At 33.1% G+C, this 27,602-nt stretch overlaps 3 protein-coding genes across 3 annotated transcripts; 2 read left to right on the top strand and 1 right to left on the bottom strand.

The window, feature by feature from the left end:
- Positions 1-1,250: 1,250 nt before the first annotated feature.
- LOC120083961 lies at positions 1,251-2,179 on the top strand. Its single transcript, XM_039039867.1, has 2 exons — positions 1,251-1,835; positions 1,880-2,179. The coding sequence occupies exons 1-2, from the start codon at positions 1,251-1,253 to the stop codon at positions 2,177-2,179; spliced, it is 885 nt and encodes a 294-aa protein (XP_038895795.1).
- Positions 2,180-4,211: 2,032 nt separating this feature from the next.
- Positions 4,212-4,856, top strand: LOC120083960 (secreted RxLR effector protein 161-like). Its single transcript, XM_039039865.1, has one exon. The coding sequence runs from the start codon at positions 4,212-4,214 to the stop codon at positions 4,854-4,856; it is 645 nt and encodes a 214-aa protein (XP_038895793.1).
- Positions 4,857-14,187: 9,331 nt separating this feature from the next.
- Positions 14,188-16,057, bottom strand: LOC120083959 (E3 ubiquitin-protein ligase ATL41-like). The gene is made up of 2 exons (XM_039039864.1): positions 15,903-16,057; positions 14,188-14,449 (listed from the first exon to the last, which is right to left on the bottom strand). The coding sequence occupies exons 1-2, from the start codon at positions 16,055-16,057 to the stop codon at positions 14,188-14,190; spliced, it is 417 nt and encodes a 138-aa protein (XP_038895792.1).
- Positions 16,058-27,602: the final 11,545 nt, after the last annotated feature.

Below are 27,602 nucleotides of genomic sequence, written 5' to 3'. Positions count from 1 at the left end.
TACATGTGTATTTAGAGCACTTGATACAAATTTCTTCAATAACATCAAGGTACAATAAAGAACCAATTATGTTCATGTATTTTCATATTATGTTGTCTTTTTCATTCATTGTAACGTTGAGGAACCTTTGTTTTGAGTAGATGGATGAGGTTTTAAAGAAAGAGTGATAAAAACTTGAAAGAAATTTATGCACTACCTGATATTGGTGCAATTCAAACTTAAATCAAATGTCACTTTGTGTATAAATAGTATGCTTGCTTATGTGGAGATATTACCAGGGTGTCTAAAATTCTTGGTTGTATCTTACAAAGTCTAAAATTCTTATTTTTACAGATTAGCACCTGTGGAGATGTTGCCAAGGTGTTAATTCCAAAAGACTAAGAGACTGGCAATGTTAAAGGGTTTTTATTTTGTATTTTTGTTTCTTAATAAAAAAAAATACGTTTAAATATCAGGTTAATGTCTAAAATTTTAAGATTGATTTAATTTTGGCATCTAAACCCCAAATAGATACTTTGGTCGTGTTTTGTAACCTGTACGTCTTGATGCTAGTACACATTCTCTATGAACATTATTTTAAAGTTTAAGGACTAAAATAATGAACATTGTGTTGAAAGTTTAAAGAATAGAATGGATGAGAAAATTTAGTGAGTGACTATGCATATTTAATTAATGACTTTAGTAAGATTAAGCCTAGCTATATGAACCTTGTTAAATGTTGTGAAGGTGTTGTTGAAAAGTTTGTCATTATTAAACTTTATTTGTGCCTAACTTTTGGGTTTTGTGACTTTTAGTTTTTTGCAACCAATAGTGATTTTTGAGTTATAGAAGTTATGTGAGTAATGAGAATTTGATGACATTTATAGTTTTAAACCATTGGCATTCCATGGTTATGTTTGTAAGCCTATATAAAGGCATGCTTAGTTGAATGGAAAATATATCTCTCATTTTTCATATTTGTCCTCCATTTTTTTTTTCTAACAGTGGTATCAGAGCTAGTAGAAAATATTGAGAGAAAAATGGCCAACGGTGGGATAGGTCAACTACCAATGCTTACCAAGCTCAACTTTGACAATTGGAGCATCAAGATAAAAACGTTACTAGGAGCACAAGACGTGTGGGAGATCGTGGAGAACGATTTCCAAGAGGTAGAAGCTGGAGTCGATCAAGCGCAAAGAGATGCGTTAAAGGAGACAAGAAAGAAGGACAAGAAGGCCCTTTATATCTTGTATTAATCAGTGGACGAAGATATGTTTGAGACCATCGCCAATGTGGAGACGTCAAAGGCAGCATGGGACAAGCTCCAATCGACTCATAGAGGAGCCGATCGTGTGAAAAAGGTATGGTTGCAAACCTTATGTGGTGAGTTTGAATCTTTACAAATGAAGGAGACGGAGGTGATAGCGGAATATCATACAAAAGTAATGGTTGTCGTCAACCAATTGAGACGGAATGGTGAAGAAATCATCGATGTTCGTGTCATGGAGAAGGTTCTACGAAGCCTTAATACAAAGTTCGAGATTATCGCCACGACGATCGAGGAGACACAGGATCTCGAGAACATGACAATTGAACAATTTATAGGCTCGTTACAAGCCTATGAGGAGAAAAAGAAAAGGAGGATGGAGCAAACAGAGACCATTGAACAACTTCTCCAACTCAAAATCAAAGAGGAGAATAGTCGTGGACGTGTAAGAGGTCGTGGTGGTCAAGGCCATGGTGGAAGAGGTGAAGCCAACACCGATGTTTCTCAAAACTCGTCTGAATCCTCAAGAGGAAGAGGAGGTCGAGGTCGTGGAAGACGTGGTGGAAAGTCTGGGAGAGATAAATCTCAGGTAAAATGTTATAATTGTAACAAATATGGAATTATGTGAATAAGTATTACTCATCTCAAACAGAGTCGACTGATCGAAAGCATCAGGACCGATCAACCGCTAGCACATCAAAAACCCATCAAGGGCAATCCAATTATGCAGAGGAGAATGAAATCTTATTTATGGTTTCAAAGGGAGAAGAAGAGAGTCAAGATAGTATGTGGTATCTTGACACAGGAGCCTCGAATCATATGTGTGGAAAACGCGAGATGTTTGTGGAGTTGAACGAGATGGAGAAAGGTAATATTGTCTTTGGAGACAATTCTTCGGCCGCCATCAAAAGAATAGGTAAAATTCTCATTTGATTAAAAAATGGAGAAAATCAATATATCACAAATGTTTATTACATTCCCAATGTAAAAAATAATATATTGAGTGTAGGACAATTGTTAGAGAAAGGTTTTGAAGTTCAAATGAAAAACAATTGTTTGTATTTGAGGGATAATCATGAGAGACTTATTGCTAAAGTCTCCATGACCAAAACCGAATGTTTCCTTTGAATATATGTAATGATGTTCCAAAATGCTTGAAGACGTGTTATGAAGATCTTTCTTGGCTATGGCATCTACGGTTTGGGCACCTCAATTTTGGAAGTCTAGAAGATTTGTCGAAGAAGAAGATGGTGCAAGGTTTACCACACATTCACAAGCCAAACCAAGTGTGTGAAGGGTGTTTGCTTGGCAAACATCATCGAAGTAGTTTTCCGAAGGAGTCTATGACAAGAGAAAAGAAGCCTTTAGAACTCTTCCATGTCAATGTGTGTAGAATGATCAAACCAGAGTCTCATGGTAAAAGTAAATATTTTCTTCTCTTTATTGATGATTTTTCTAGAAAAATATGGGTGTACTTTTTGAAGGAAAAATCAGAAGTATTTGAAATCTTCTAGAGATTTAAGACACGTGTGGAGAATGAAAGCAACCTTACAATCAAGGCCATGAGAACCGATTGAGGTGGTGAATTCACATCAAATGAGTGCAAACAATTTTGTGATGAGAAAGGCATCTGACGTCCGTTAACAGTCCCAAGGACACCACATGGTGGAGAGGAAGAATTAGATAATCTTGAACATGACAAGAAGCATGCTAAAGACAAAGAAGATGTCGAGGGTATTTTGGGCGGAGGCCGTAGCTTGTGCGGTTTATTTGACAAATCGAGCACCAACCAAAAGTGTGCTTGACAAGACACCTCAAGAAGCATGGAACGGAAGAAAGCCCGGGATTGGTCACTTCAAGGTGTTTGTGAGTATTGCATATGCTCATGTGTTGGAAGAAAAAATGACCAAGCTCGATGATCGAAGCGAGAAACTCATCTTCATAGGCTATGATGCAAGTTCAAAGGGTTATCGTCTTTACAATCCTTTGAATGGGAAGGTAATGATTAGTCGTGATGTTGTTTTTGATGAGGAAGCCTCTTGGGATTGGAATATACAAGAGGAGGAGTATGATTTCCTTCCATATTTTGAAGAAGATAATGAAAATGAGCCGACCAGGGATGAAATGGGTGAAGGTTTGCCCATTCCAGTGCCACCTCATTCGAACGATCGATCATCCTCTGAAGGTTCATCTAGCGATTTGGAGAATGAACTTGGCCCAAGAGGAACTCGAAGTGTACGGGAACTTAATGAGGTAAATCAAAATCAAAATGACATAATTCTCTATTGTCTTTTTGGTGATTGTGAGCCTATTAGTTTCCAAGAAGTCATTGCAAGCAAGAAATGGAAGGATACAATGGATGAAGAAATTCGAGCGATAGAGAAAAATGACACATGGGAGTTGACCAAGCTTCTAAAAGAGCACAAACCGATTGGAGTGAAGTGAGTATATAAGACAAAGAGAAAAGTCAATGGCGATGTTGAGAGGCACAAGGCGAGACTAGTGGTGAAAGGGTATAGCCAACAACATGGCATCAACTATGATGAGGTATTTGCCCCTGTTGTTTACCTTGAAACTATTCGTTTGATTATTGCTTTGGCAACCCATAATCATTGGAAGATACATCAAATGGATGTAAAATCGGCATTCTTGAACGAAATTCTTGAGGAAGAGGTCTATGTGGAACAACCATTGGGTTATGAAGTCAAGGGTGAAGAAGATAAAGTGCTTCGATTGAAAAAGACACTTTATGGTTTAAAGCAAGCACCAAGAGCATGTAATTCAAAGATTGGCAAGTACTTTCAAGAGAAGAAGTATATGAAGTGTCCTTATGAGCATACCTTCTACATCAAAATGCAAGGTGAAAGCATACTAATCATTTGTTTATATGTTGATGATTTAGTATTTACCGGAAACAATCCTAGCATGTTTGATGCGTTCAAAAGAGAGATGGCAAAGGAGTGAAATGACGGACATTGGTCTCATGAGTTACTTTCTTGGGATCAAGGTCAAACAAGGTGAAGATGGGATTTTTATATCCCAAGAGGGCTATGCTAAAGAAGTGCTCAAGAAGTTCAATATGAATGATGCTAATCTAGTTGGAACACCGATGGAATGTGGAGTCAAAATCACCAAGCAAGATGGAGGAGAGAAGGTAAATTCTACATATTTTAAAAGCTTGGTTGGAAGTTTAAGATACTTAACATGTACAAGATCGGATATTCTTTATTCGGTTGGAATTATTAGTCAATTTATAGAGGAACCGACAGCAACACATTGCAAAATGACAAAAAGGATACTTCACTATGTCAAAGTGACGATTGGGTATGGTCTTTCCTATATCTCTTCTAGCAATTTTGATATTGTTGGTTATTGTGATAGTGATTGGAATAGTGATTTGGATGATCGAAAGAGCACTACGGGGTTTGTGTTTTTTATTGATGAAACGGCATTCACATGGATGTCAAAAAAACAACCCATAGTCACATTATCAACATGGGAGGCAGAGTACGTCGCAGCAACTTCATGTGTATGTCATGCAATTTGGCTAAGAAACTTAGTGAAGGAGTTGAAGTTTCAAATGGAAGGTCCAATAGAGATTTTTTGTTGACAAAAAATCGGCCATTGTCTTAGCCAAAAATCCGGTATTTCATGGGAGGAACAAGCACATTGATACCCAATTTCACTACATTCGGGATTGCATTATGAAGAAAGAAGTGGAACTCAAATATATCAAATCACAAGACCAAGCGGCGGACATTTTCACAAAGCCCCTCAAGTTGGAGACTTTTATCAAAATGAAGAGTTTACTTGGTGTAACAAATCAAGTTTAAGGGGGGTGTTGAAAAGTTTGTCATTATTAAACTTTATTTGTGGCATTTAGTGTGACTTTTGGGTTTTGTGACTTTTAGTTTTTTTGTAACCAATAGTGATTTTTGAGTTATAGGAGTTATGTGAGTTAGGAGCATTTGATGACATTTATAGCTTTAAATCATTGGCATTCCTATGGTTATGTTTGTAAGCCTATATAAAGGTATGCTTAGTTGAATGGAAAATATATCTCTCATTTTTCATATTTTTCCTCTACGTTTTTTTTCTAACAGAGGAATCTTAATGGTGATCTTCATGGCAATACCTTTCACGCTTGCCTTAGTTACATAACATTACATTGAACCTTCTTTTCATGAACACAAAATATGAGTTAACTTATTGTAGTCAACTCTCTAACGGCTAAGAACTGAAAATAAACAGGAAGTTGGGTGCTATTAGAGATGAATTTTGACTCTTTCTTTTACTTCTTGGTTCTTATTCGGGTGATCATCTAGTAACACTCATTCATTAATAAACTTTCCAACCTGTTGGGTCTAAAAGGATGTAAGCATACTTCCAAACCACCATAATTCTTTGTGCATTTGATTCTTTATTTTACTTTCTTCGCTGTAAGCTTTGAGTGTTTTTCAAGCTGCTAGAAGCTCTTGTGTTCAAATTGTACCTTGACATGTTTTTTCTCGAAACTTAGGATATTTATAGGTGTTTTGGAAGAAACCCATTTGATACTTTTCCTTCGCTATTACAGGTTGTTGCTTATTTTTTATTTATATATTTTTATCTGCAAGTTATAACATATTCAGGAACAAAAAAGGTTGACATGTTTCTTGCAACTGTTAATACTCAGCTGAAGAACAAAAAATATCACAGCTGATATCAAAGTTGACACAAGCTCCAATGTAACCTATTTTTCTTTTACTTTCTGCTTTATTATCTCTCTGCTTATGATTTGAGTATCATACTTGCCCTCCCCATTCTCTCTTTCTCCCTCTCTTTCCATCACTTATAGCATGGAACTTTTAAATTTATTCATGTCCCTTTTAATTCCATAGTTTTTTTTTTCCATTAGTAAGTCATGAAATTATAAGATTTAGTTGGTGTACAAGGTGGAGCTCATCTTGGGGAGGGCAAATTTTTACATGCTAACCCTCTATAAAATATGATCAATGCATGATGAGTGATTGTGTGTTGAAAAATTATAGCCTTTTTATAAATTATACCCATCTTTATGATTTGCCTTCAACAGATTGAAGGAGCCGACCTTTTCTGTTCATCTTGGTTCCCGGTGGGGGCAAAAGCCTTAATCCATAGAATATTGACCCTAATCCTTCAATTGTAAGTACGGATTGCCTGACATGACATACTCCATAGACCGTTGAACATTCTCAGTCAAGTATTTCTTCACTTTTTACCACTGAAATATCCTCCCTTTAGTTGCTCAATATATCCATCTCAGACTCTATCATAGATATTCATATCGCTTGGTTATAGTGTATGTGAACTGAAATTGAGAAAACAGAGCGTATTCATTGCCAATTCATGGTACACAGTTCAGAATGATGAATGCCACAAAAAGGACTTGGCATGGCTGTTTCTATTGGATCTTGAAAGGCATTTGGTCTGTTGGTTTCACATCTAGCTCTAATGATGGAGATAGCATAACAGTGTTAAAGCTGGCTTGTATCTGTATTTAATTTTCTCTTTGCATATAGGTAGGATGTAGAGGATTATAATTTTCTTCCTTTAATTGGATTTCCTATAATTGGCGTTTGATTGTAGTTAACACTTTTGACAGATTAGGTGGATAAAGTTGTATGTGCAGTGGACGCCTCAAGTGTTGACTTTGTTGAAACATTCTCCAAGAACTCTTGGATCTTGTCAAGATGTTTTGTCCTTGTGATAGAGGTAACATGCTGATTACATAACAAATTACATGCCTTCTGTTTAAAGACAACACATTCTACTTCCTTTTATTCATGTGGATGAATTAACTTTTATATAAGGGAAAGCTACCCATGCATTTTTCTAGTCATGCACTTTTTCGAGATGCAATTTGAAGTACAAAGTTGTAATTTGTATGTATATCTATTTATTATTTTTGTTCTTCATTTTAATAATTTTACTTAACATTTTATTACTTTAATGACTTTTTGTAGGTTCCTAAAAGAATTATTAAAGCATGCAATGTCTAGACAACAAACACAACTAACTTGGAGCTAATTGAATTTTGTATATCAACATTTTGTAATTTATAATGTTTATGTTTTGTTCATCTCCAAATGTATGATACTAATTAATATTTTTTTTTTTTTTTTTTTTTACAATATGAATCTTGTATGAATACTTATTTAGATATACACATTTTGATTTTGTGAATTAGAAATATTTTTTTCACTTTTAATGTGTAGCAATGTACAAAACATAATAATAGCAACATGAACATAATTGAGAAGCTACAAAAAGTTCCTAAAAAAGCTATAAAAAATTACAAAAGCTATGGAAAGAAAATTTTTTGAACATTTGAAGGCTTATTATAGCTTTCATTAAATAAATAGTTATAGCAGCAAAAAACAAATGCTATGATAGGAAAACAATAACTTCAAAGTTTGGCTATAAAAACATTTTTATAGCTTTTCAAAATACTATCTTACATGTTACAAAGATCAAAGGTGATTTGCAAAATGCTAAAAAAAAAGTCAAGTATTTCATAGCGTGTTACTAAATGCTATAAACAGGTTGGACTTTTTATAACATTTTTAAAACACTTTAAAAGCCCTTATACTTTTAATAACGTGGGCTATCATGATTTTGCGAATAACGCTATAAAAGACCTGTTATAACATTTTTCGAACTTATCGTAGGTCATTTTTCCTATAGTGTGGAAGTAATGTCTATATGCTTAATTTTCAAAAACAAAAACTGAAAACCAAATAGTTACAAAACGAGACCCAAATTATACCAAATGGGACCTTAAATTTCTCATTAATTTTTTTTAGGAGAATTGGAGAGTATGACAAAATTTAGGGTTTCATTCTGAAAAATGACAAAATCAACCAATAATAAGATTTATGGCAACTCATGTAACATGCACATGACCAAAAATTTCTAAATACTTGACTTGTCCTTGTCTAGTTCGTAGTTGATATTGATGAAACTACAAATACATGGTAAGGGTAGAATCATAAACAATGTCGAGTTCTGTATACAGGGTAATTGCTAATTTTAACTGCCTCCTAATTTTCCTAGTTAACATAATCTACATATTTTAGATTTTTTTAACCATTTTTCGAATTAATCTCACTTTAATTAAATATCCAAATTTGTCTACCAAATTTTATATTTTAAAATTCCATAAAATATCAATTTTCATTTTTTAATAAATTTCAATTTTTTTCTAATCTTTGAATTTTTTTCATAATTTTATAAATATTCTTAATAATTTAGCTGGATATTTCTCATATCCTTGAAGGTTTAAATTGTTTTATATGATTAATTTTATATTATTTTAACAATTTGGGAAAAAAAATATTCATCATTATCATAAAAAAAAATACCCATCACTTTTGTTATTCACACAAAATGTTTACCGATTTAGGTTTTCTTATAGTTTTTTTCACAAGCTATTGTTTTTGCTATGGCTTTACAACTTATTAGACTTCTCTTTTCCTCTTTTCCTCTTTTCCTCTTTTCCTCTTTATTTGTTCTTGTATGATGATTCAATCTCTTTTGTTTCATTATTATGATCAGATTTCTTTGTTTTTGACCAAAGAAGATAAAATCTTGTTCATTGGAGAGAATCAGAGTTAGATACTACAATGAATCGGAAGTTGCACGGAATGCCAGAGAATCTGAGTTATGATTTTTGTGTGGTGGTTGAGTCTTTTCTGATATACCTGTAAATCTTACAAATACACTATACATCTGAAGAAACAGAATCTTCTATTCAACCTTCTGAGTACATTATTATCAATTTTGGTTTATCTAACTCTTTTTCAATTGGTTTAACTTTTTGGTACCAGATTTAGTTTTATCTAAATCTTTTTTCATTAGTTTAAACACATTGTTATCAGCTTCAAAATGTAATATAAATTTAAACATATTTCCAATTTACGCTCGATGGGCTCTGAAAATTAACGAATATACATTTATAGATAAGTGTAATTGTAACATGAAGTTATGAGGTTAACTAATCTATATTTACACATAGAGTGTAATTACAATATGAAGTTATGCGATTTTAATCTTCATTTGTCGTGTTTCCAAATTTAAATTATAGATTTTCCTAATTTTTCTCCAACAATATTTATTTGAATCTATCTTTATTTTTTTTGAAAAAAAAATTTAAGCACTTTCTTTCCTACATATTCAAAAATATATATTTTTTAAAAAATTCTAATTCTACTTTACCTCCCTTTTATCCCATCCTTGTATTTCTCTCTTTCCTATTTCCCATTTGTAGCAAGCTTATAGCCATAACATTCCCACAAATTGTCCTTTAAAATCTATGCTAGCATACCCTCCTCACCACAGTGGCATCTTGGGTCACCTTCTTTAGAACCTTCCATTATTTTTTCTCTCACCATCACCTCTTTGCTACATTTCGATTTGCATGACTGTTAAATCTTTTTTTGCTCATTATCAACTGGTTCTCTAAGCAGCCGCATGCCACTAACAGTGACCATCGCATCATAGACACACCATCGTAGTCGTCCATCGTAGTCGTCCATTGAAGAAGCAACCGCCAATTGTTTCCCGGTGAGGCCCATATTGGCGAATTTTTAGATTTTTGTATCGTTTCTAAAATTTTGACTATGATATTTGTATTTTAGTTTTTGGTTGAGATTGTATTTTTTTTTTTTTTTTTATTTGCTTCTAGAAGTTTAGATAGAGTGTATTTGCAGTTTTTGAATTGTTTTTGAAGCATTGTCTATTTGTACTCAATTTGTTAGCCTTTGGGGGTAGTTTGATCATTTACTAATTTGTATTTTCTATTATTTAAATTCGTTTTGCTATTTTTACAACTTTGAAATTTTTTTTGCTATTTTTTCAAATGAAACTTTAAATTTTGCTATTTCTCTTGTCAGCCCATTTTTTTATATGGTTAATTCTACATAGACAATTTGAATCTAAGGAGAAATTACTTAAATTTCCTAGTGTAAGAAATAATTACCTATCAAATTTTTCATATATATAATCTATATTTGAATATTCAATTTAAACAAATTCATTATCTTGACCAACAATAAAATTTAAAGGTTAAATATAAGGGGTCTTTTTGTATATAGCAAATGGCCAATTTATTTATAAATATAGTAAAATGACAAAAAAAAAAAATCGATTTTTTTATTTTTCTATATTTGAAAATATTTTTCAGCAGTTTTATTATTTAAAATAATTTCTCTAAATGTAATAATAATAAATTTAAAAAGAGGCAAAAGGGGTGGGAGTGGGGAAATACATTTGATTAGTATGGTAAGGACGGTGGTGTCTTAAAGAAAAGATAAAATAGAAATTTATAAAATTTTAGGGGAAAAAAATCAAACGGTCCATTTCAACTTAAATAGAAATTTATGCATAATAATCCATCACAGTGAAGATATTTTTTTTATGAAAAATCATATCTTTTACTCCCTTACAACCATTCCATTACAACCATTCCATTACAACCATTCAGATAAAATGGTATCTCCTTTCGTGATATCATAGAAATGAAATATCCCCATCTAACAATAAAGTTGTGTTTGAATGGTGTTGTCTTCAAATTATTTCAAATTATCATAATTATTTAGGTCAAACAATATTTAGAAAAAAAAAAAGCCATTGCATTAATTAGAATTTTATAAACTTTTTCCTCCTACGTATGAAAAACTATAAATTTCACATGCGTGTGATGGGTTACTGTGCGTAAATGTTGCTTAGGCAAATATTAAATTAGGATCAAGTTAAAAATATGTCTAACCCATTATAAACAAATTTGTGCTTTAACTAAATAATTATAAATATTATTTTTAAGAGAAAAAACTAATTTATACCTCTAAATTGATAAAGGTTTAATAATAAGTTTTGTTAGGGTATTTGTTATCGCAATATGATTGGCTATCTATTATACGTAAAACTCGAACAACATGTTTCTGTAACATGTTCAGTGTCATGCTCATTTTGCCTTGAGATTGGTTTCTTATATGTTGTTATATGTATTGTATATTTATTGGTGTTCATTCCTATCCTCTGCTATATGTCTTGCAACATGCTAGGGCATTGTATCGTGACAGACGAAAAATTCTACATAAGATTTTTTCCTTATCTGTGAATAGGATTTTGCAAATTTTATAACCCGTTGTCTTTATTCCTGTAGAGTTGATTTATTTTTTTTCCTTGAATATCTTCTCAAAGTTATAAATTGGTTTTATTCAATTTTAGGGTTGGTCGTTTTAATGATTCTTTCAAGTCGGTTGTCTTGTGCATTTTCTCTCAAATCATAAGTTTGTCTATCTTTCGTCGGAGAAGATTGTGTTATTGTAGATCTTGAGTTTTACTCTAGATCATGTTGGTTTATTCTTCAACAACTTGAGAAGAGATTTTCAAACTTATGGCACCTAAACTAAATTCGTCAAGTGAGTGATCTTCATTTGAAAGTGGAAAGATAAACGTCTTGGTGAGAGGAAATCTCACACTTAAGAGGAACGTAAGTGAACATTCATTAATATTTTTATACTTAGGGAAAGCCTAAGTCCGTTGAAGGTGGGGGATCTCACACTTAGGGAGAGCGTAAGTTTCATTGAAAGGGAGTCCCACATTTAGAAGGAGTCTAATTGTCATCATACGCTAAGTTGGACTATTTGAGTGTCATTATACTTGTTTGTGGTAATTGTTTGACTTTATATTAGTTAATATATTTTCTCACGGACACAACTACCCCTAGATGTAGGTAGTATTATATCAAACTAGGTTACCAAACTTTGTGTTCTATTATGACTTTAATTTTTTGAGTTTATCTATGATGTTTCTAGAAATGTTGTAATATCGTATATAAAATTTTTTTATCGTATGTTAGATAATCTTTATGTAAAATTTGATCATTCAATTTTTATATTTATATTTATATTATCTCAAAATTTATTGAATAAGTCTCTAATTTTTAATTTTAATATATTTTTTAACTTTTAGTTTTGTACCAGATAGGTGTCACATGTTACAAATTTTAAAAATATTGATGGTTCTAGTAGACATAAATTTTAATTTTATGTCAAGGAGGAAGAAGGGTATTTTGGCCCTTTGCCTGATATTGCAGTAGGCATCGACCTGAAGAACGGCAAAAGCTCTTACTCGAACTAATAAATCATTAATCTATTTAATATTTTTTAAAATTTACATCTTAAAGTTCAATTTGGTACAAAATTACAATTTATTTCTAATGGATAGAATATGTATAGGATTTATTGGATAAAAAAATGAAAACGTATGATTTTATTAGACACTTTCAAAGTTTTAAAACTTAATATATATAAAATTGGAAAATATAGGAACCTGTTTGACTCAAATTGCTATAACTTGTTATAGAAACTAAAAACTAGAAGAAAAAATTGAACCGTCTCGTTTGGTAGCCACTTCGTCTTTTTATTTTTTGTTTTTAAAAATTATGTATATTTCATCCTCATTTATTATAATGATTACATTTTTTTTAAGTAAAATAGTTAAATTCTTAGTCAAATTCCAAAAACAAAAACAATTTTTTAAAAGCTACGGCCTCGTTTGATAACCATTTGGTTTTTTATTTTTGTTTTTGAAAATTAAACCTATTTCATTTATATTTCTTATAATGATTTGCATCTTTTTTAAGTAAAATGGTTGAATTCTTAGCTAAATTCCAAAGACAAAACAACTTTTAGCTTGGTTTTTAAAACTATTGGTAAAAAGTAGATAACAAAAAAAGAAATCTGAAGATGGAAGTAGTGTCCATAGGCTTAATTTTTAAAAACAAAACAAAAAAATAAAATGGTTACCATATGTGCCTACATTTTTTAGTTTTCCATAATTGGACTTGATTTACAAAAAAGAAATTTGGAGATGAAAGTAGTGTGTATATGCTTAATTTTCAAAAACAAAAATAAAAAATAAAATTGTTACCAAACGAACGCTTATTTGAAAATCAAAAATTTGATTTGATTTTTTAAATTTACCTTAGAATTTAAATGTGCTTTTAACAAAACAGTTACCAACCATGGTGAAGAAACAAACATAGATGCTAGATTTTAAGAACAAAAAACAAAATGGTAATTAAACGAGACCTTAGATTTTAAATCAATATAAATATTATTTGAAATTTTAACTGATATAAACAGGATAATAAAAAATTGATAAAAGAAACATTCTATAACACATTAAAACATTCACTAATTTATATGACGAAAATTTTAATTTGAAACTTTTAATTTCATCAAATTAAACACCAAATTTAGATATTAGTTGTAATTTTAACTTTCTAACAAAGCTTTCACACCACATATCCATTTTAAAAAGAAAAGAAAAAAAAAAAAACTCTTATATATTTAATGAACATAATACTCGTGTGATATGAAATCAATAAAAGTTGAGAGAAAACAACACTAGAGTTACATTTGCTTAAACTTATTTTTGTATAAAGTTATATTTATTTAGAAGAATGAGCTTATAAAGATTTTTACACTATCAATATTTTGTTAAAAAAAGAATTAGTTGATAAATTAGCCGGAAGAGAATGAAAACTCTGTTTATATATTTTTTTTCTTTATTTTAATTATTAACCATATTTATATAAATAACATTTTATCTTTACCCATATGTTTTACTCATCTATAAATAGAGTAAAATATATATAGTATATATTTTACCTGAATCTTCTACGAACAAGAGTAAAACTTGCAACAATCATTTAAAATTATAATCCAATTTCATGAAATTGAAAGTTTAAATAAAAAAAAAAATTCAATATACAAGAAGACGGAACAAAGAGTAGAATTGATGTTTCATAGTAAAAGAATCACAGTGACTTTAAAAATGGCGAAACAATAATCCACTCCCGATTCCTATTCTTTTGACCAAACATAGCCTGTAAAATTCAAATGACTGTCATCCTATTTTTCAACAACCACCACACAAACGGCTGTCCGACAGAGTGGACAATGGGGATCCACCATAAACCACCGGTCAATGCAGTCCCTATGAAACACGTGATCGCACATGCTCATCCTTCTACACTTCTCCCCTTCTTCAATTTCACGAAGACAAATCACACATTCTTTTTCACCCTCATCATCTTTGCCGTAATCGAAATCCGGCACTTCAATCTTCAGAGTCTCTAACAACTTTTTCCGGTCAGATTTGGGGGTCCTTTCGCTACACAAAGTGGCAATGTAGAAACATAGTAGAAAAAGGAGAAACATGGAGACCACGGCTATATACTCAACGAAGGGAGAAAGTACAAACGACGACGGCGGCGACGGCGACGGCGCCGATATTGATGGTGGAAAGATAGTTAGGGAAGAAATAATTGACGAGGACATTTTGAACAATTTTATTGTGGTGAAATTTAATAATTAAATCCACTTTGAAATTAATTTTGTGAATTTGTTTAAATTTATAGAGAGTGTGAAACTCATTCGTTATAGGTTTAGGAAAAGGAGAATTATTAGTTTCCTATCTTTATGTGAATTTGGAACTTTTAATTTAATTAACACCTATATCGCAAATTTTATAAATTTTATATACGGAATCTTGCGATCATATTTTTTTATTTACTAAGTTTTATTTGCAATATTTTTTCTTTTTATATATGGAGTAGAGGGTCTAAAAATCTGGAAAAATAACATGATTTTAATTAAAATCAAACCCAAGTGTTATATAATTTCACAAAAAAAAAAAAAAAAAAAATGGTGTTATGTAACTTCTCCGTTTCCCATTCCTTCGACATTTTCCATTTAATTTCATTTGATTAAGTAAGAGACTTCTAATGAGAAATTTGCAAGTATTTGGTTTTTCGTGGAAAATTTTTCTCTGTTTTGTTTTTTTTTTTTAATGGAAAATCAATTAGCTTGAATAACTACTATTGAAATTTTTTTATTAAATGGTTAAATTTCTTACTAAATATTATTTTATATGATTAACTTCACATTCACAATTTCAATTAAAGGAAAATTAACAAAATTTTACGGTAGAAGAAATAATAATCAATTATCTATCAAATTATTAATATATATAATATAAATTTAAATGTTCAATTCAAGCAAATTCATTATATTGACCAATAATAAAACTTGACGCTTAAATATAACAATAACAAATTCAGTGATCTAGCAGGAAATTGGGAGATGAGTAGACATGGTCGGTCTTGCAGAAGATTGGGAGATGAACCGATTTGAACACGTCGGCTGTTGGAGATGTCTTAACTAAGACAGCGGTAGGAACTGGACATCACTGAACACGTCAACGGTGGGAGCTAAGTTAACTAAGACGACAACAGCAGGAGGTAAGGTTGAGCCAGCTCTGATACCATATGGTAAAATCAATATTTTATTGATAATCAGATGATTTACAATATAGAATACAAGGATAAATATATTAACAAAATGGAATAAGTAAGGAAAGCTAAATAGCCTAAATTAAGGATAATTGATGACTAATAATATTCAAATTGGCAACTAATAATATTCATTATGGTAATACCCTTCTGCAAACTTAAGATGGTAGAGTAGCAATCAACTTGAGTTTGTGAAGCAACTAAAGAAAACGACTGGGTGATAAAGCTTTTCTGAAGATATCTGTTAGATGCTTTGTAGTGCAGATGGATCACAAGAGAAGAGTGTTGCCCATAAGATGATGACGAACAAAATGACAGTCATTTTCAATGTGCTTAGTACGTTCATGGAATACATCAGTGTGAGCAATTTGGATGGCATTAGGATTGCCACAATGAAGTACAGTAGCAGATTGTTGAGGAACACCCATATCGGCAAGAAGCCAGCGAAGCCATAGGAACTTAAAAGTAGTATCTATAAGGGCACAATTTTCGGATCTTGTGCTAAAATGAGAAACAACAGTTTGTTTCTTACTTCGCCAAGAGAAGAGAGAATCACATTAGTAAAAATAGTAACCTGTGGTGGAATGATGATAGTGGGATTAACAGCCCAATCAACATCAGAGTATCCAGTTAACACTAAGGATGACTGGGAAGAAAACTCAAGTCCATGGCCAAGAATGCCTTTGACATTTCGTAAAATACAAAGACAATAGTAAAATGTATAGACTTAGGAGCGGACATGAACTGACTAGCAATATGAACAATATATACAATATCTGGATGGATCACAGTAAGGTAAATGAGGTTGCCGACCAATTGCTGATAAGGGATGGCATCATCAAGAGAAACACCATCAAATGGAATCAAACAAACATTCGGATCCAATGGTGTTTGATGATGTGGTTAATTTAGTAATGCCAAATCAAGCTAGGAGATCATATGCGTATTTAGCTTGAGACAGGTAGTAACTTAATAGCGAGATGAGACCTTAAGGCCAAGAAAGCAACTGATTGGTCCCAAATCTTTTATCTCAAAGTGTTTCCCCAGATAGCTTTACAAGTCAGATATAGCCCAAGGATCATCTCCTGTAATTATCATATCATCAGCATAGAGAAGGAGAAGAACAATATTGTGACGATTCTGACGTGTAAAAAGAGTTGTGAATGCAGATTGGAAGTAAACCCAAGTTGGGTAGTGGAACTGAATGTGGCAAAACCTGGCTCATGGGCTTGTTTTAGACCATATAAGGCTCATCTTAGAAGACATACTTTCTGAGGTGGAGAAGTCGTGTTAGGCTCATATATACCTCCTCAGATAGAGTTCCATTGAGAAATGTTTCTTAACATCCATATGTAGAAGAAGCCACTGTTTGGCAACTGTAACAGCTAAAAGACTCTGAACAGATGTCAATCGAGATACTAGAGCAAATGTCTTTTCATAATCAATGTCTCATTCTTAAGAATAGTCTTTTGCAACAAGTCGAGCCTTATAACTTTCAATATAGCCATCAGAATGTGTTTTGATTTTATAGATCCACTTACAGCCAATAGATCTCTTACTCGGGGTGAAGATCAACGTAATTCCAAGTATAAGTCTTTTCTAACACCTGGAGTTCCTTATCTATTTTTTACTACCAAAGAGGGTTAGTGCTAGCCTCATGATAAGATGACGATTCAGCTAACGACTTAATGGTGAAGAAACAATGAAGGTCTTGAAGAAAATGGGAAGGTTGACTTACCCCGATGGAGTGACGAATAGGAATGACTGGTGCAGGTTCAGATTCAGCAGTAGAGAAAGATGTTGATGTCGGGCGAGCAAGAAGAAGATCAATTTGAGTAGGCTAAGAGATGGTTACGATGTTAGATGAGGAAGTATTTTCAGAAACAAATGTTGGGTCTGGGAGAGGAGAGATAGAAGTGGATGGGTCAAGTTCAGGAAAAATGGCATTGAGGGATTAGTAAAGAAAAGTTGTGAACTAATAGAGAGGTATGGAAGGAGGAGAGGCTAGAAAACATACAATGCTCCCAAAAAGTAACATGACAGGAGATACGTAACCGTTTGGAGATAGGATCCCAACAAGAAAACTTTTATGATTAGTTTGATAGCCAAGAAAATAGCATAAACGAGCACGAGGTTCAAGTTTGGTATGTTCATAAGGGTGTAGAAGAACAAAGCAGACATAACAAAAAAAAAAATTATAATGAGAGTAAAAAGGAGGAGTACCATAGAGATGTTCAAAAGGGGGAGATGTTTTGAAGGACAGGGAAAGGTAGACGATTGATGACATAAATAGAAGCAATAATAGCTTCACCCCAAAAATTCTCAAGACAAGAAGTAGAGAGAAACTGAGCACAAACAGAATCCAAAATATGTTGATGTTTATGCTCTACTTGACCATTTTGTTGAAAGGTGTGGTGGCATGAACATTGAACAAGACTGTCTTATTGGCTGAGAAAAGATAGGAGAACTGAGTCCTTGTACTCCATTGCATTATCTGTACGAAGTACTTTGATGGTTCAAGAGAATTATGTTTGAACCATCTTAGCAAAATCAATATAAACTTGAGATAAAGCAGAACGACTTTTTTAAAAATATATCCAAGTAAATCGAAAAAAAAATCATCTATGAATAAGATGAGGTATCGAGCCATTGACAGTGTGAGTGGGAGTGGACCCCAAATATCATAATGAATTAAGCCAAAAGGTATACCACATGAAGAGGATGAATGGGGAAAAGATAAAGCGGGTTATTTCACAAGTTTACAATTTACACAATCAAAGGGAGCAAGTTGAAACATTATTTAAATCACCAATAGAAACTAACTTGGGAAGTTTTTAAGAGGAATCATGACAAAGATAAATGTGACATTGTGATAGGTCTTGTAAAGAGCTATGTTTTGTATACTAATTTCCTCAATTTTACTTCAATTATTTGCTTAAAATGTCTATTTTGATTGGTAAATTCCAATCCCAATAAAAATGGAGTTATTTCGAAGAATTTGGAGCTAAATTGAGCCAAATGACACCAAAGAATCACTTAAGAAGAAGAGCCAATACAAATTACCACTTTGTCCCCTCAAAAGGAATAAGTCAACACACTTCAGCAATGCTTGGAGCATCACGACGCTCCCCACAATATTAATCTCAACGCTAGCTCAATGCTGGAGGATAGAATGCACCATTTTGCTACAAAACAAGGCAGTGTCGCAACGCTCTATGCAACATTGCAATACTCTACGCAAGCGTTGCAATGCTTAGGAAGTTGACGAAAAAATAAAAACGCGTGTGCACACGCCTACGCAATGCAACATTGGACTTCTTTAGGGCAGCATTGCAATGCTGCGACCTTCTTCAGAAAAAAAAAAAAAAAAAAAAAAAAAAAAAAAAAAAAAGGCTTCATTTCAAACTTCAACCAAGAGAAAAAAAAATCATTATTTTTTTTGATAAAGAAAGCTTAGATTGAAATTAGAGAGAAAACTTCACAAATTTGTTCTTGTTGAGAGATTTCTTGCAAAATTGACAATTTCCTAGTGAATTGCTTCATGGATTTCATCATATCTTCAAAGATTTCTTTCAAGACTTCTCAATCCCATGGCTATGTAATTCTATTTTCTTGGAAAATCTTAATTCTAGGTTTAATTTCTTGAGTTCTTTTGTATATTTTTTTGAATTGTCACCATTCTTGAATGTTCTTAGACTGAATTTGAATAGAAATTAATGGAGGATAATTGACACTTTTGATTGTATTGATTTCTCAATATAATTCTTGCTTGGCATCTATTGCATAATGTAGAGATAGGTTACAAAAATTATGTTTTCTTCTGTGTTTAATTGGAATTTTTCCGAATTTAACTCTTGAATTTCTTAATTTAGAAATATTCATTCAATCATTCTTGAAAATTAACTCAAATGTCTTTCTGAATGTCATAATCATGAATAACTCATGTCTTTAAAGTAATCTAAGAAAAGAACATGAAAAATTACTATATGGAAAGTGTTTTTTTATTTAGATTGGGGATAATATGATATTGATTTATGTTTAATTGGCTATATGGGTCTTTAAGGGTCTTTCCTTATTGGATTATGGAATGTTTGAGTTTCCAAGTAATTGTTTAAGAATGATGATAGGATTAGACCTAGTAACAAGATTTCCCAAGAATCTTTTTCTATCAACTCTTTTTTTTTTAAAAAAAAAAAATAATAATAGTAAGTTGAGTTTACAAATTGTTTTCCATCTTCATTCTAGTTTATTTTATTTTTTTAGTTTCTTTACAAACAATCCCCCCCCCCCCCAAATTACAATTTTTTTTTAATTCAAAGGTTACTCTCGGCCAATTAATAGAGGTTCCCTTGGGATCGACCCCCCTACTTTCACTTTAACTACGTATTAGTTTTAGTAGTTGTTCGACTAGTATAAATTTTATTTGCTTGTGTAAGATAGAATTAACAACATCTATGTCATTGCCAGAGAACCTGTGCAATTGGCCTTTTAGAATCTTTGAATTCCTTTTTTTTACGAAAAGAAATAAAAACAAAAATAGTTCGTTTAATTAAAATTTTCTTTTGTGCATGACCCGCTCCTCTCGGTGTGTGCTTTGTGATTTTGTTGTAGATATCGACCGTGAGGAGAGAAAACTATGAAAAGGAAAGAAAACGAAGAGAATAAGGAGAATTTTGAAGAATCAAGTCAAGAAAAGGAACTAATATAAATGAACACTATGGGTGAAGTAAGGGAGCAAACATTAAGAGAGTTTGCCAAACCGAATTACACTGAACAATAGTTATGTATAGTATATCCGGAGACTACGATACCTTTTGGATTGAAACCCGGTTTAGTTCATCTCTTACCCACTTTTCGAGGTAATCCAGGGGAGGATCCACACCACATAAACACATGAAAGATAAACACATGAAAGAATTCCATTTGGTATGTGATGGTATGCGCCCACAGGGGCTAATACAAAAACAACTTAATCTTGGGGCCTTTCCCTCTTGAAGGATGTGGCCAAAGATTGGTTGTACTACCTACCGATGGGATTGATTACCATATGGAATGATCTTAAGAAAAAAAATTTAGAAAAATTTTTCCATGCATCTAAGGCTAAAAATATTAGAAAAAAATATATGGTATAAAGCAATTGGTAGGAGAGTCCTTATATGAGTATTAGGAAAGGTATAAGAAAATTTGTGCTTCCTTTACCCATCATCAAATTTCTAACCAATATCATCAATTGGTAGGAGAGTCCCTGTATCCAATATTTCTATACAGAATTGCTTCCATCTGAGAGGAGCAACATTGATGCGGTCGTCAGTGGAGCTCTAACTGACAAACCGCCCACTAAAGCTAGTGAGCTAATATCAACCATGGCGGAGAAATCCCAGAATTTTGGATCAACGACTCCCGAATATGATGTTATTCAGGCTAAAGAGGTTAGTGAGTTGAGAACTCAACTATCTAATCCCGTTTCCCTTTTTACTCAGGTTGCTCAAGGATTCCCCCAAATTAAACGTGTGGAGTATGTGGTGTGGTTGGACATAGTTTCGAAGCTTACCCACAAGGTCAACCTCAAGTGAATGCAATAGGAGGATTCCAAAGGAACTACGACCCCCATGGGCAAACTTATAAACAAGAGTGGCGAGATCATCCCAATTTCAAATGGAGATCTCAAGAGCAGTACAAGAACCAGAATCAATTTTCTTTAAGCTCCTAAGGTATGTCTCTCGAGGATGCAGTAAAATCCTTTGTTGGCCACTCTTTGAAATTTCAACATGAACCCTACAATTTGCAAAAGGATAACATACAACTTCAACAAGAAACCAAACAACTTCAACAAGATACAAAATCTTTTCAACAAAAGACTAGACAAGGCTTCTCAAACTTGGGCACACAAATCACGCAACTTGCAACTGTGGTAAGCAAGCTTGAGAGTAAATGATCTGGAAAGCTCCCCGCTCAATCGAAGCATGCAAATGTAAGTGTAATCACTCTCAGAAGCAATAAGGAAATCCTCTCATGCTCTCAAGATGCAAACCTGGTTCAATCTCCTCCCAAGAAGCAAAAAAATGTCATGAAAGAAGAAGATAGCAAGGTAAGTGAACCAAAAGAGACTCCTATTTTTTCCGAGGTATGTGATTATTATTGCGGTTGATGCCCTAAATCTCATAGGTTCCTATAGTTTGTAAACATTATTGAACAAACTCATTGTTTATTTAAGAAAATATATGATATTTTATTCAAACTCATTGTCTATTTAATAAAATATGTGATATTTTAATTGCATTAACCACAAACCAATAAACTAATATCCAAGGTTATTCCTATAACTTAAACATGTATGTAGAGACATACGGGTGGATCATGTTTAGGTGATAACCTAAATGGTCTATAGTAGATGGATAAGGCTGGGTACCTTATCCTAGTGACACTTCGAGTATGGCCCGTAGGTGTTACAATTGTTGTAAAGTGCTACAAATGATCTGATCCTGATCATTCATGTATAGACATGTAAGCGGGGATATTCTATACAAATGAGTTTGTATAAGACCCAACCACGAAATGTTTATTCTGATTATATGAGCTGTTCGTACTAGAGACTTACATTTCACTAGGATGACATAGGTAACATGACTTGAATCCTGAGTGAGTTGTGAACTCCTACCTATGAGGGCGGTCCTTTGATTTGTATGGGTGAGAGTGGCCAGATCGCCAACTCAATAAGCCTACCATTTTGGAGATTCATCTAATTGGGGAGCTGGGAACACAACTACATAAGAAGAAATTCACTCCTTCGTCAAGGTTGGGGTAAGTAGATAAATTGCTCTCTTAAAGGCTGATTTCGTGTCTTGAACAATGTGGCGCTACACCCTCTCCTGACCCGAGAGAGGTTTAGTCATAGTTGGACTATGATCTATTGTTCATTAGAGGAGTCAGTGATACTTAAGGAGTTAGATGTAACTATAGGGGCAAAATGGTAATTTTGGCCTAGTTGTACTTACGAGCAATTTTTTAATGGTCATTGTACTGTTGATTGGTTATATTTAGTAGACACAAAAATATATTTATAGTGCGAAAAGTGCAGCTGTCGGTCTTTAGTGGAGTGTCCGATAGTTAACAAATGGTGAATAATTTAATTAAAGAGTTTAATTAATTATTCATGTACCGTTGGAGATTCAAGCTACAGATCCATGATGTCCCCTAGGTAGCTCAATAAGATTAATTGAGAATCAGTTTTTGGATTAATTTGAATTGTTTAAATTAGTAGAGGGATTTAATTATATATGATATAATTAAATTGTTTTAATTATATGTGATATAATTATTATAATGTATTTGATACATGATAGTTTAGTGAGAGGAAATAAATATTTGAATATGATTCAAATAATTCTATGAATTGGATTCATAGTTGTTAAAGTTAATATAAATGTGATTTATATTAAATACCATATTAGAGATAAAAGAAACTATAGGTTATACTGTTTGTGATACAATATTAAATCTATAGGTTATATGTTATATGTGATATAACATATAATTTAATATATATATATATATATATATATATATATTAAATATTATTTTAATTTAAAATGAGGGAGGGAGTTACAACTCCTTCCTCCTCTTTTCCCTCCACCCACGTAAATGGGTGGTTGTGGTTTTTGGTTCTTTGAATGACAGGAGAGAGTCTCCTTCTTCCAATAATCTAATTATCGAGATTGACAGTGAGAAAAGAGACAAAAGGGTTCTGTGTTTTTTAAATTGTTGTTGAACAATTTGCAAATCTTCTTTTTCCTCTCCACCTAAGTTTCCCTTAATCCAAAATAATCAGAGCCCACCACTCCTGGGTTCTCTACCTAAGAATACCGAGGAATTTTTTATGGTCGTGTTTGTTCTTGTTCGAAGTTTTCTTGAAGAAAGTCTTCAAGGGGTTCATGTGTTGTTCGAGGGAATCTTGAAGAAAGGTCTTCAAAGGTAACGTTTCTAAAACCTTTTGATAGCATGTTGTAATTTATATATAAACACATATCTTGTTCTTGTTTTACTGTAAATCTCACATTTAACGAAAAATGAAATTTGGGTCGATCTTGCTTCCGCTTATGATTCCCTTCAATTTGGGTTCCTTCAATTACTCTCCTCCTAACACAGAGTCGTACGTACCTAAGGCACCATTCCCTAGTAGATTAGCAAGACCTAAGGTGAAAGATATCGACCTCGAGTTTGTTAAGATGTTCAAAAAGTTCCAAATTAACATCCCTTTGCTTAATGCTATTCAACAAATACGTAGGTATGCTAACTTTTTAAAAGACTTATGTACTAAGAAAAGAAAATGGAAGGAAGAGGAGAGAGTAACTGTTAGCAAAATGTCTCTACTTTGTTAAAAAAGGATATGCCCAAAAAATGCAGAGATTCGAGAATGTTTAACTTGCCATGTAAAATAGGAGATAGAATTATCACTCATGCTATGCTAGATTTAGGTGTTTCAATAAACGTTATGCCTTTTATGTTTATGAAGAGCTTAAATTGAATGACCTACAAAAAATTAATGTTTGCATACAACTAGCCGATAGGTCATACATACAACCCCTAGGCATAGTAGAGGATGTTTTGCTGAGAGTTGGAGAATTAATTTTTACAGTCGATTTTTACATTTTGAAAATGGATAAACTATACTCTACTTCTTCTTCTACTATTTTACTTGGTAGACCCTTCATGAAAACTACAAAAACTAGAATTGACATAGATAAGGGGTCTTTATCAATAGAATTTAATGGAGAGGTAAAATCCTTCAATATTTATGATGCCATGAAATTTCCAGATGAGTATTTGTCTCTTTGTTCCATAGATACATGCGACATGTTTGATGAATTGTTGTTTTCCATTGATGAAAATTTGGATTGTTTGGTTGCCCCCTTCATTCATCTTGATGATGATGACTCTTTAATTAACTCTTTCTTTACTTCGAATGATGTTGAATTGAATGATAATTCTTCTAAGAATGATGTTGTGGAATCTCAGGTATAGGGGATTGAGCTTAAGGCTCTCCCTTCTCACCTCAAATACGTTTTCTTAGGAGAAGAGAAAGCCTTTCCTGTGACCATGTTGAAGGAAATCAAACATGAGGGTTTCCATAAGCAGCAGAAGAATCGTTCTAAATTCCATTTGACATTGAACATAAACAATTACTATCACAAAACGGAAACTAACCGGTCATGCAACAACTAGAAATTACATTATGCTTTAAGATAATCAAGGGATGGAATATACATATCTTTGAAGACTCATTCTTCAAACTCCCTCGATCACTCTAATGTATCCAAGAACAACACCTTAGCCCTCAAACACAACGACTGAAACAACAACATGATCACAACGAATACGAACCCAACGAACGGCCTCCACAACCTCGAACTCAATCGAGATGAGTGAGGACACCACCACAATGGTTACTTTGGTATTCCCGGTGTGAGAATCCAAGAGTTATGAGCTCTGTATGATCTTGGTTAGAGGAAGATACTAGAGGAACAACAATCATGTAGACGATTGAGTAAGTGGGAGATGACACAGTCTATCGTATAGATGATGTGCTCAATCATGTAAAAGATGGCAACCTATCGTATAGACAATGCCCTGTGATCGGTTAGTCTCTCTATTAGCTATCGTTTAGTGAAACATTTTCACTTGATAACCTCTCCGTGAGTTTCTTTCCGAATCAAGTAACTTTTTAATTTTAGAAAAACATTTTTCCTTTGATCTCACTTGATGTATCTCATACTTCACACCAATTATATCATATATAATTAAATTTCTTCTTGTCAATTTGAACATTTCAAACTAACCCCAAGAATTGATTATCAACTTGAATCCATTGAGCTGACAAGGGGACCTTATGGACTTATAGCTTGAAGCTCTAATGGTACGTGAATAACTGACTAAACTCTTTAGCCACGGGATCCACCATCCGTTAACTATTGGGTACTCCACTAAAGACTGACAACTGCACTCTTCTTACTACAGATATGTTTTCTGTCTATATCAACCAATCAACAGTGCGATAACCTTTCACAGATCACTCGTAAATACAGTTAGGCCAATTTATCATTTTACCCCTATAGTTACATCTAACTCCTTAAGTACCTGATCCCTCTAATGAACATAATTCATAGTTCTACTATGACTGAGTCCTCTCATCCAAAGAGAAGTTGTGGCCATTATGTTCAAGACCCGGAATCAGCCCTTAAGGGAGCAATCTATCTACTTACCCCTACTTCGGGGAATGAGTGAATTCTATCTTGTGTAACTGGGTTCCCAACTCCCCAATCAGACAAATCTTCAAAAAGGTAGGCTTATTGAGTTGGCAATCTGGCCACTCTCACCCATACTAATCAAAGAACCACCCTCAAAAGCAGGAGTTCCCAAAACACTCAGGATTAAGGTCATGTCACCTATGATCGTTTAGGTGAGATGTAAGTCTCAAGTATCAACGGCATTATATAAAGAGATGAATCATCTCGTGGTTCGATCTTATACAAACTCTTTGTATAGGACACTCTCGCTCGCATGTCTCCACATAAATGGTCAAGATCAACCAACTATAGTAGTCCACAACACTTGTAAATCTCTACAAAGCGAGTCGTATCTGTAGTGTCACCAGAATCAGGTATCCCACTTTAATACTTATATTACAGACCTTTTTAGATTATCACTTAAAGCATGATCCACTTATATATCTCATATACATACTTAAGTTACATACAGTAACCATGGAAATTTGTTTATTGGATATGAGTAAATACAAAATAGAATAACTCTTATTTTATTCATAACAATGTGTACAATTTTACAAACTAAGAGACTCCGAGAGAATTAGGACACCAATCCCAACACATATCTAGAGAAGTCACATCTTTCCAAGAATGTTCACTAGTAGAAACATTGAAGGACCACAAGGAAGAAATTTGTTGGACTTTGAATGATATCAAAAGTATAAGCCCTTCCCTTTGCATGCACATAATTTTCCTAGAGGACAAAGCCAAGGAAACCTTTCAACCTCAAAGAACACTAAACCCAACCATGAAAGAAATTGTTCACAAAAGAAATTCTCAAGCTACTTGAAGCCAGAATAATTTACCCAATCCCAGAGAGCCAATGGGTAAGTCTGATTCATGTGGTACCGAAAAAGACTGGGATGACCATTATGAAAAATGATAAAGGTGAAATGATTCCAATGAGAGTGCAAAATGGTTGGAGAATGTGTACAAACTTCAGAAAACTCAACGAGGTAACAAGAAAAAGATCACTCTCCTATACCTTTTATTGACCAAATGGTTAAACGACTAGCTGGGAAGCCATGTTTTTGTTTTCTTGACGGTTTTTTTGGATTTTATCAAATACCAATAGCATAGGAAGATCAAGAAAATACTATATTTACATGCACTTATGGTACATATGTGTTTAGAAGAATTCCATTTGGGCTTGTAACGCCCTAGGTACGTTTCAACGATGCATGATGAGCATTTTCTCTAACTACATAGAAAAGTGCATAGAAATTTTCATGGATGACTTCACTGTGTATGGTAATCCTTTCGAAGACTGTTTGCACAATTTGAGTTTGATTTTGAAAAGATGCATAGAAACAAATTTGGTTTTGAATTATGAAAAACGTCACTTCATGGCTTCTCACGGGATAGTTTTAGGACACCTTGCATCTTCTAACGGCATAGAAGTTGATAAAGCAAAAAAAAATATCATAGCTAACCTTCCCTATCCTAAACACATTAGGAAAGTGCGCACTTTTCTTGGTAGTGCAGGGTTCTACAGGAGGTTCATTAAGGACTTTTCAAAAATTGCACTCTCTTTGTCAAGTCTGCTTCAAAAAGATGCCACATTTGATTTCAATAAGGAATACAAGGAAGCCTTTGACACACTCAAAAAGAAGTTGACATCAACTACAATCCTTCAACAACCCCGATGGGA

This window comes from Benincasa hispida, chromosome 8 (assembly GCF_009727055.1).
Source record: "Benincasa hispida cultivar B227 chromosome 8, ASM972705v1, whole genome shotgun sequence".
In the NCBI taxonomy this organism is placed as follows: Eukaryota; Viridiplantae; Streptophyta; class Magnoliopsida; order Cucurbitales; family Cucurbitaceae; genus Benincasa; species Benincasa hispida.
This window is presented reverse-complemented; position numbering and strand designations above follow the sequence as displayed.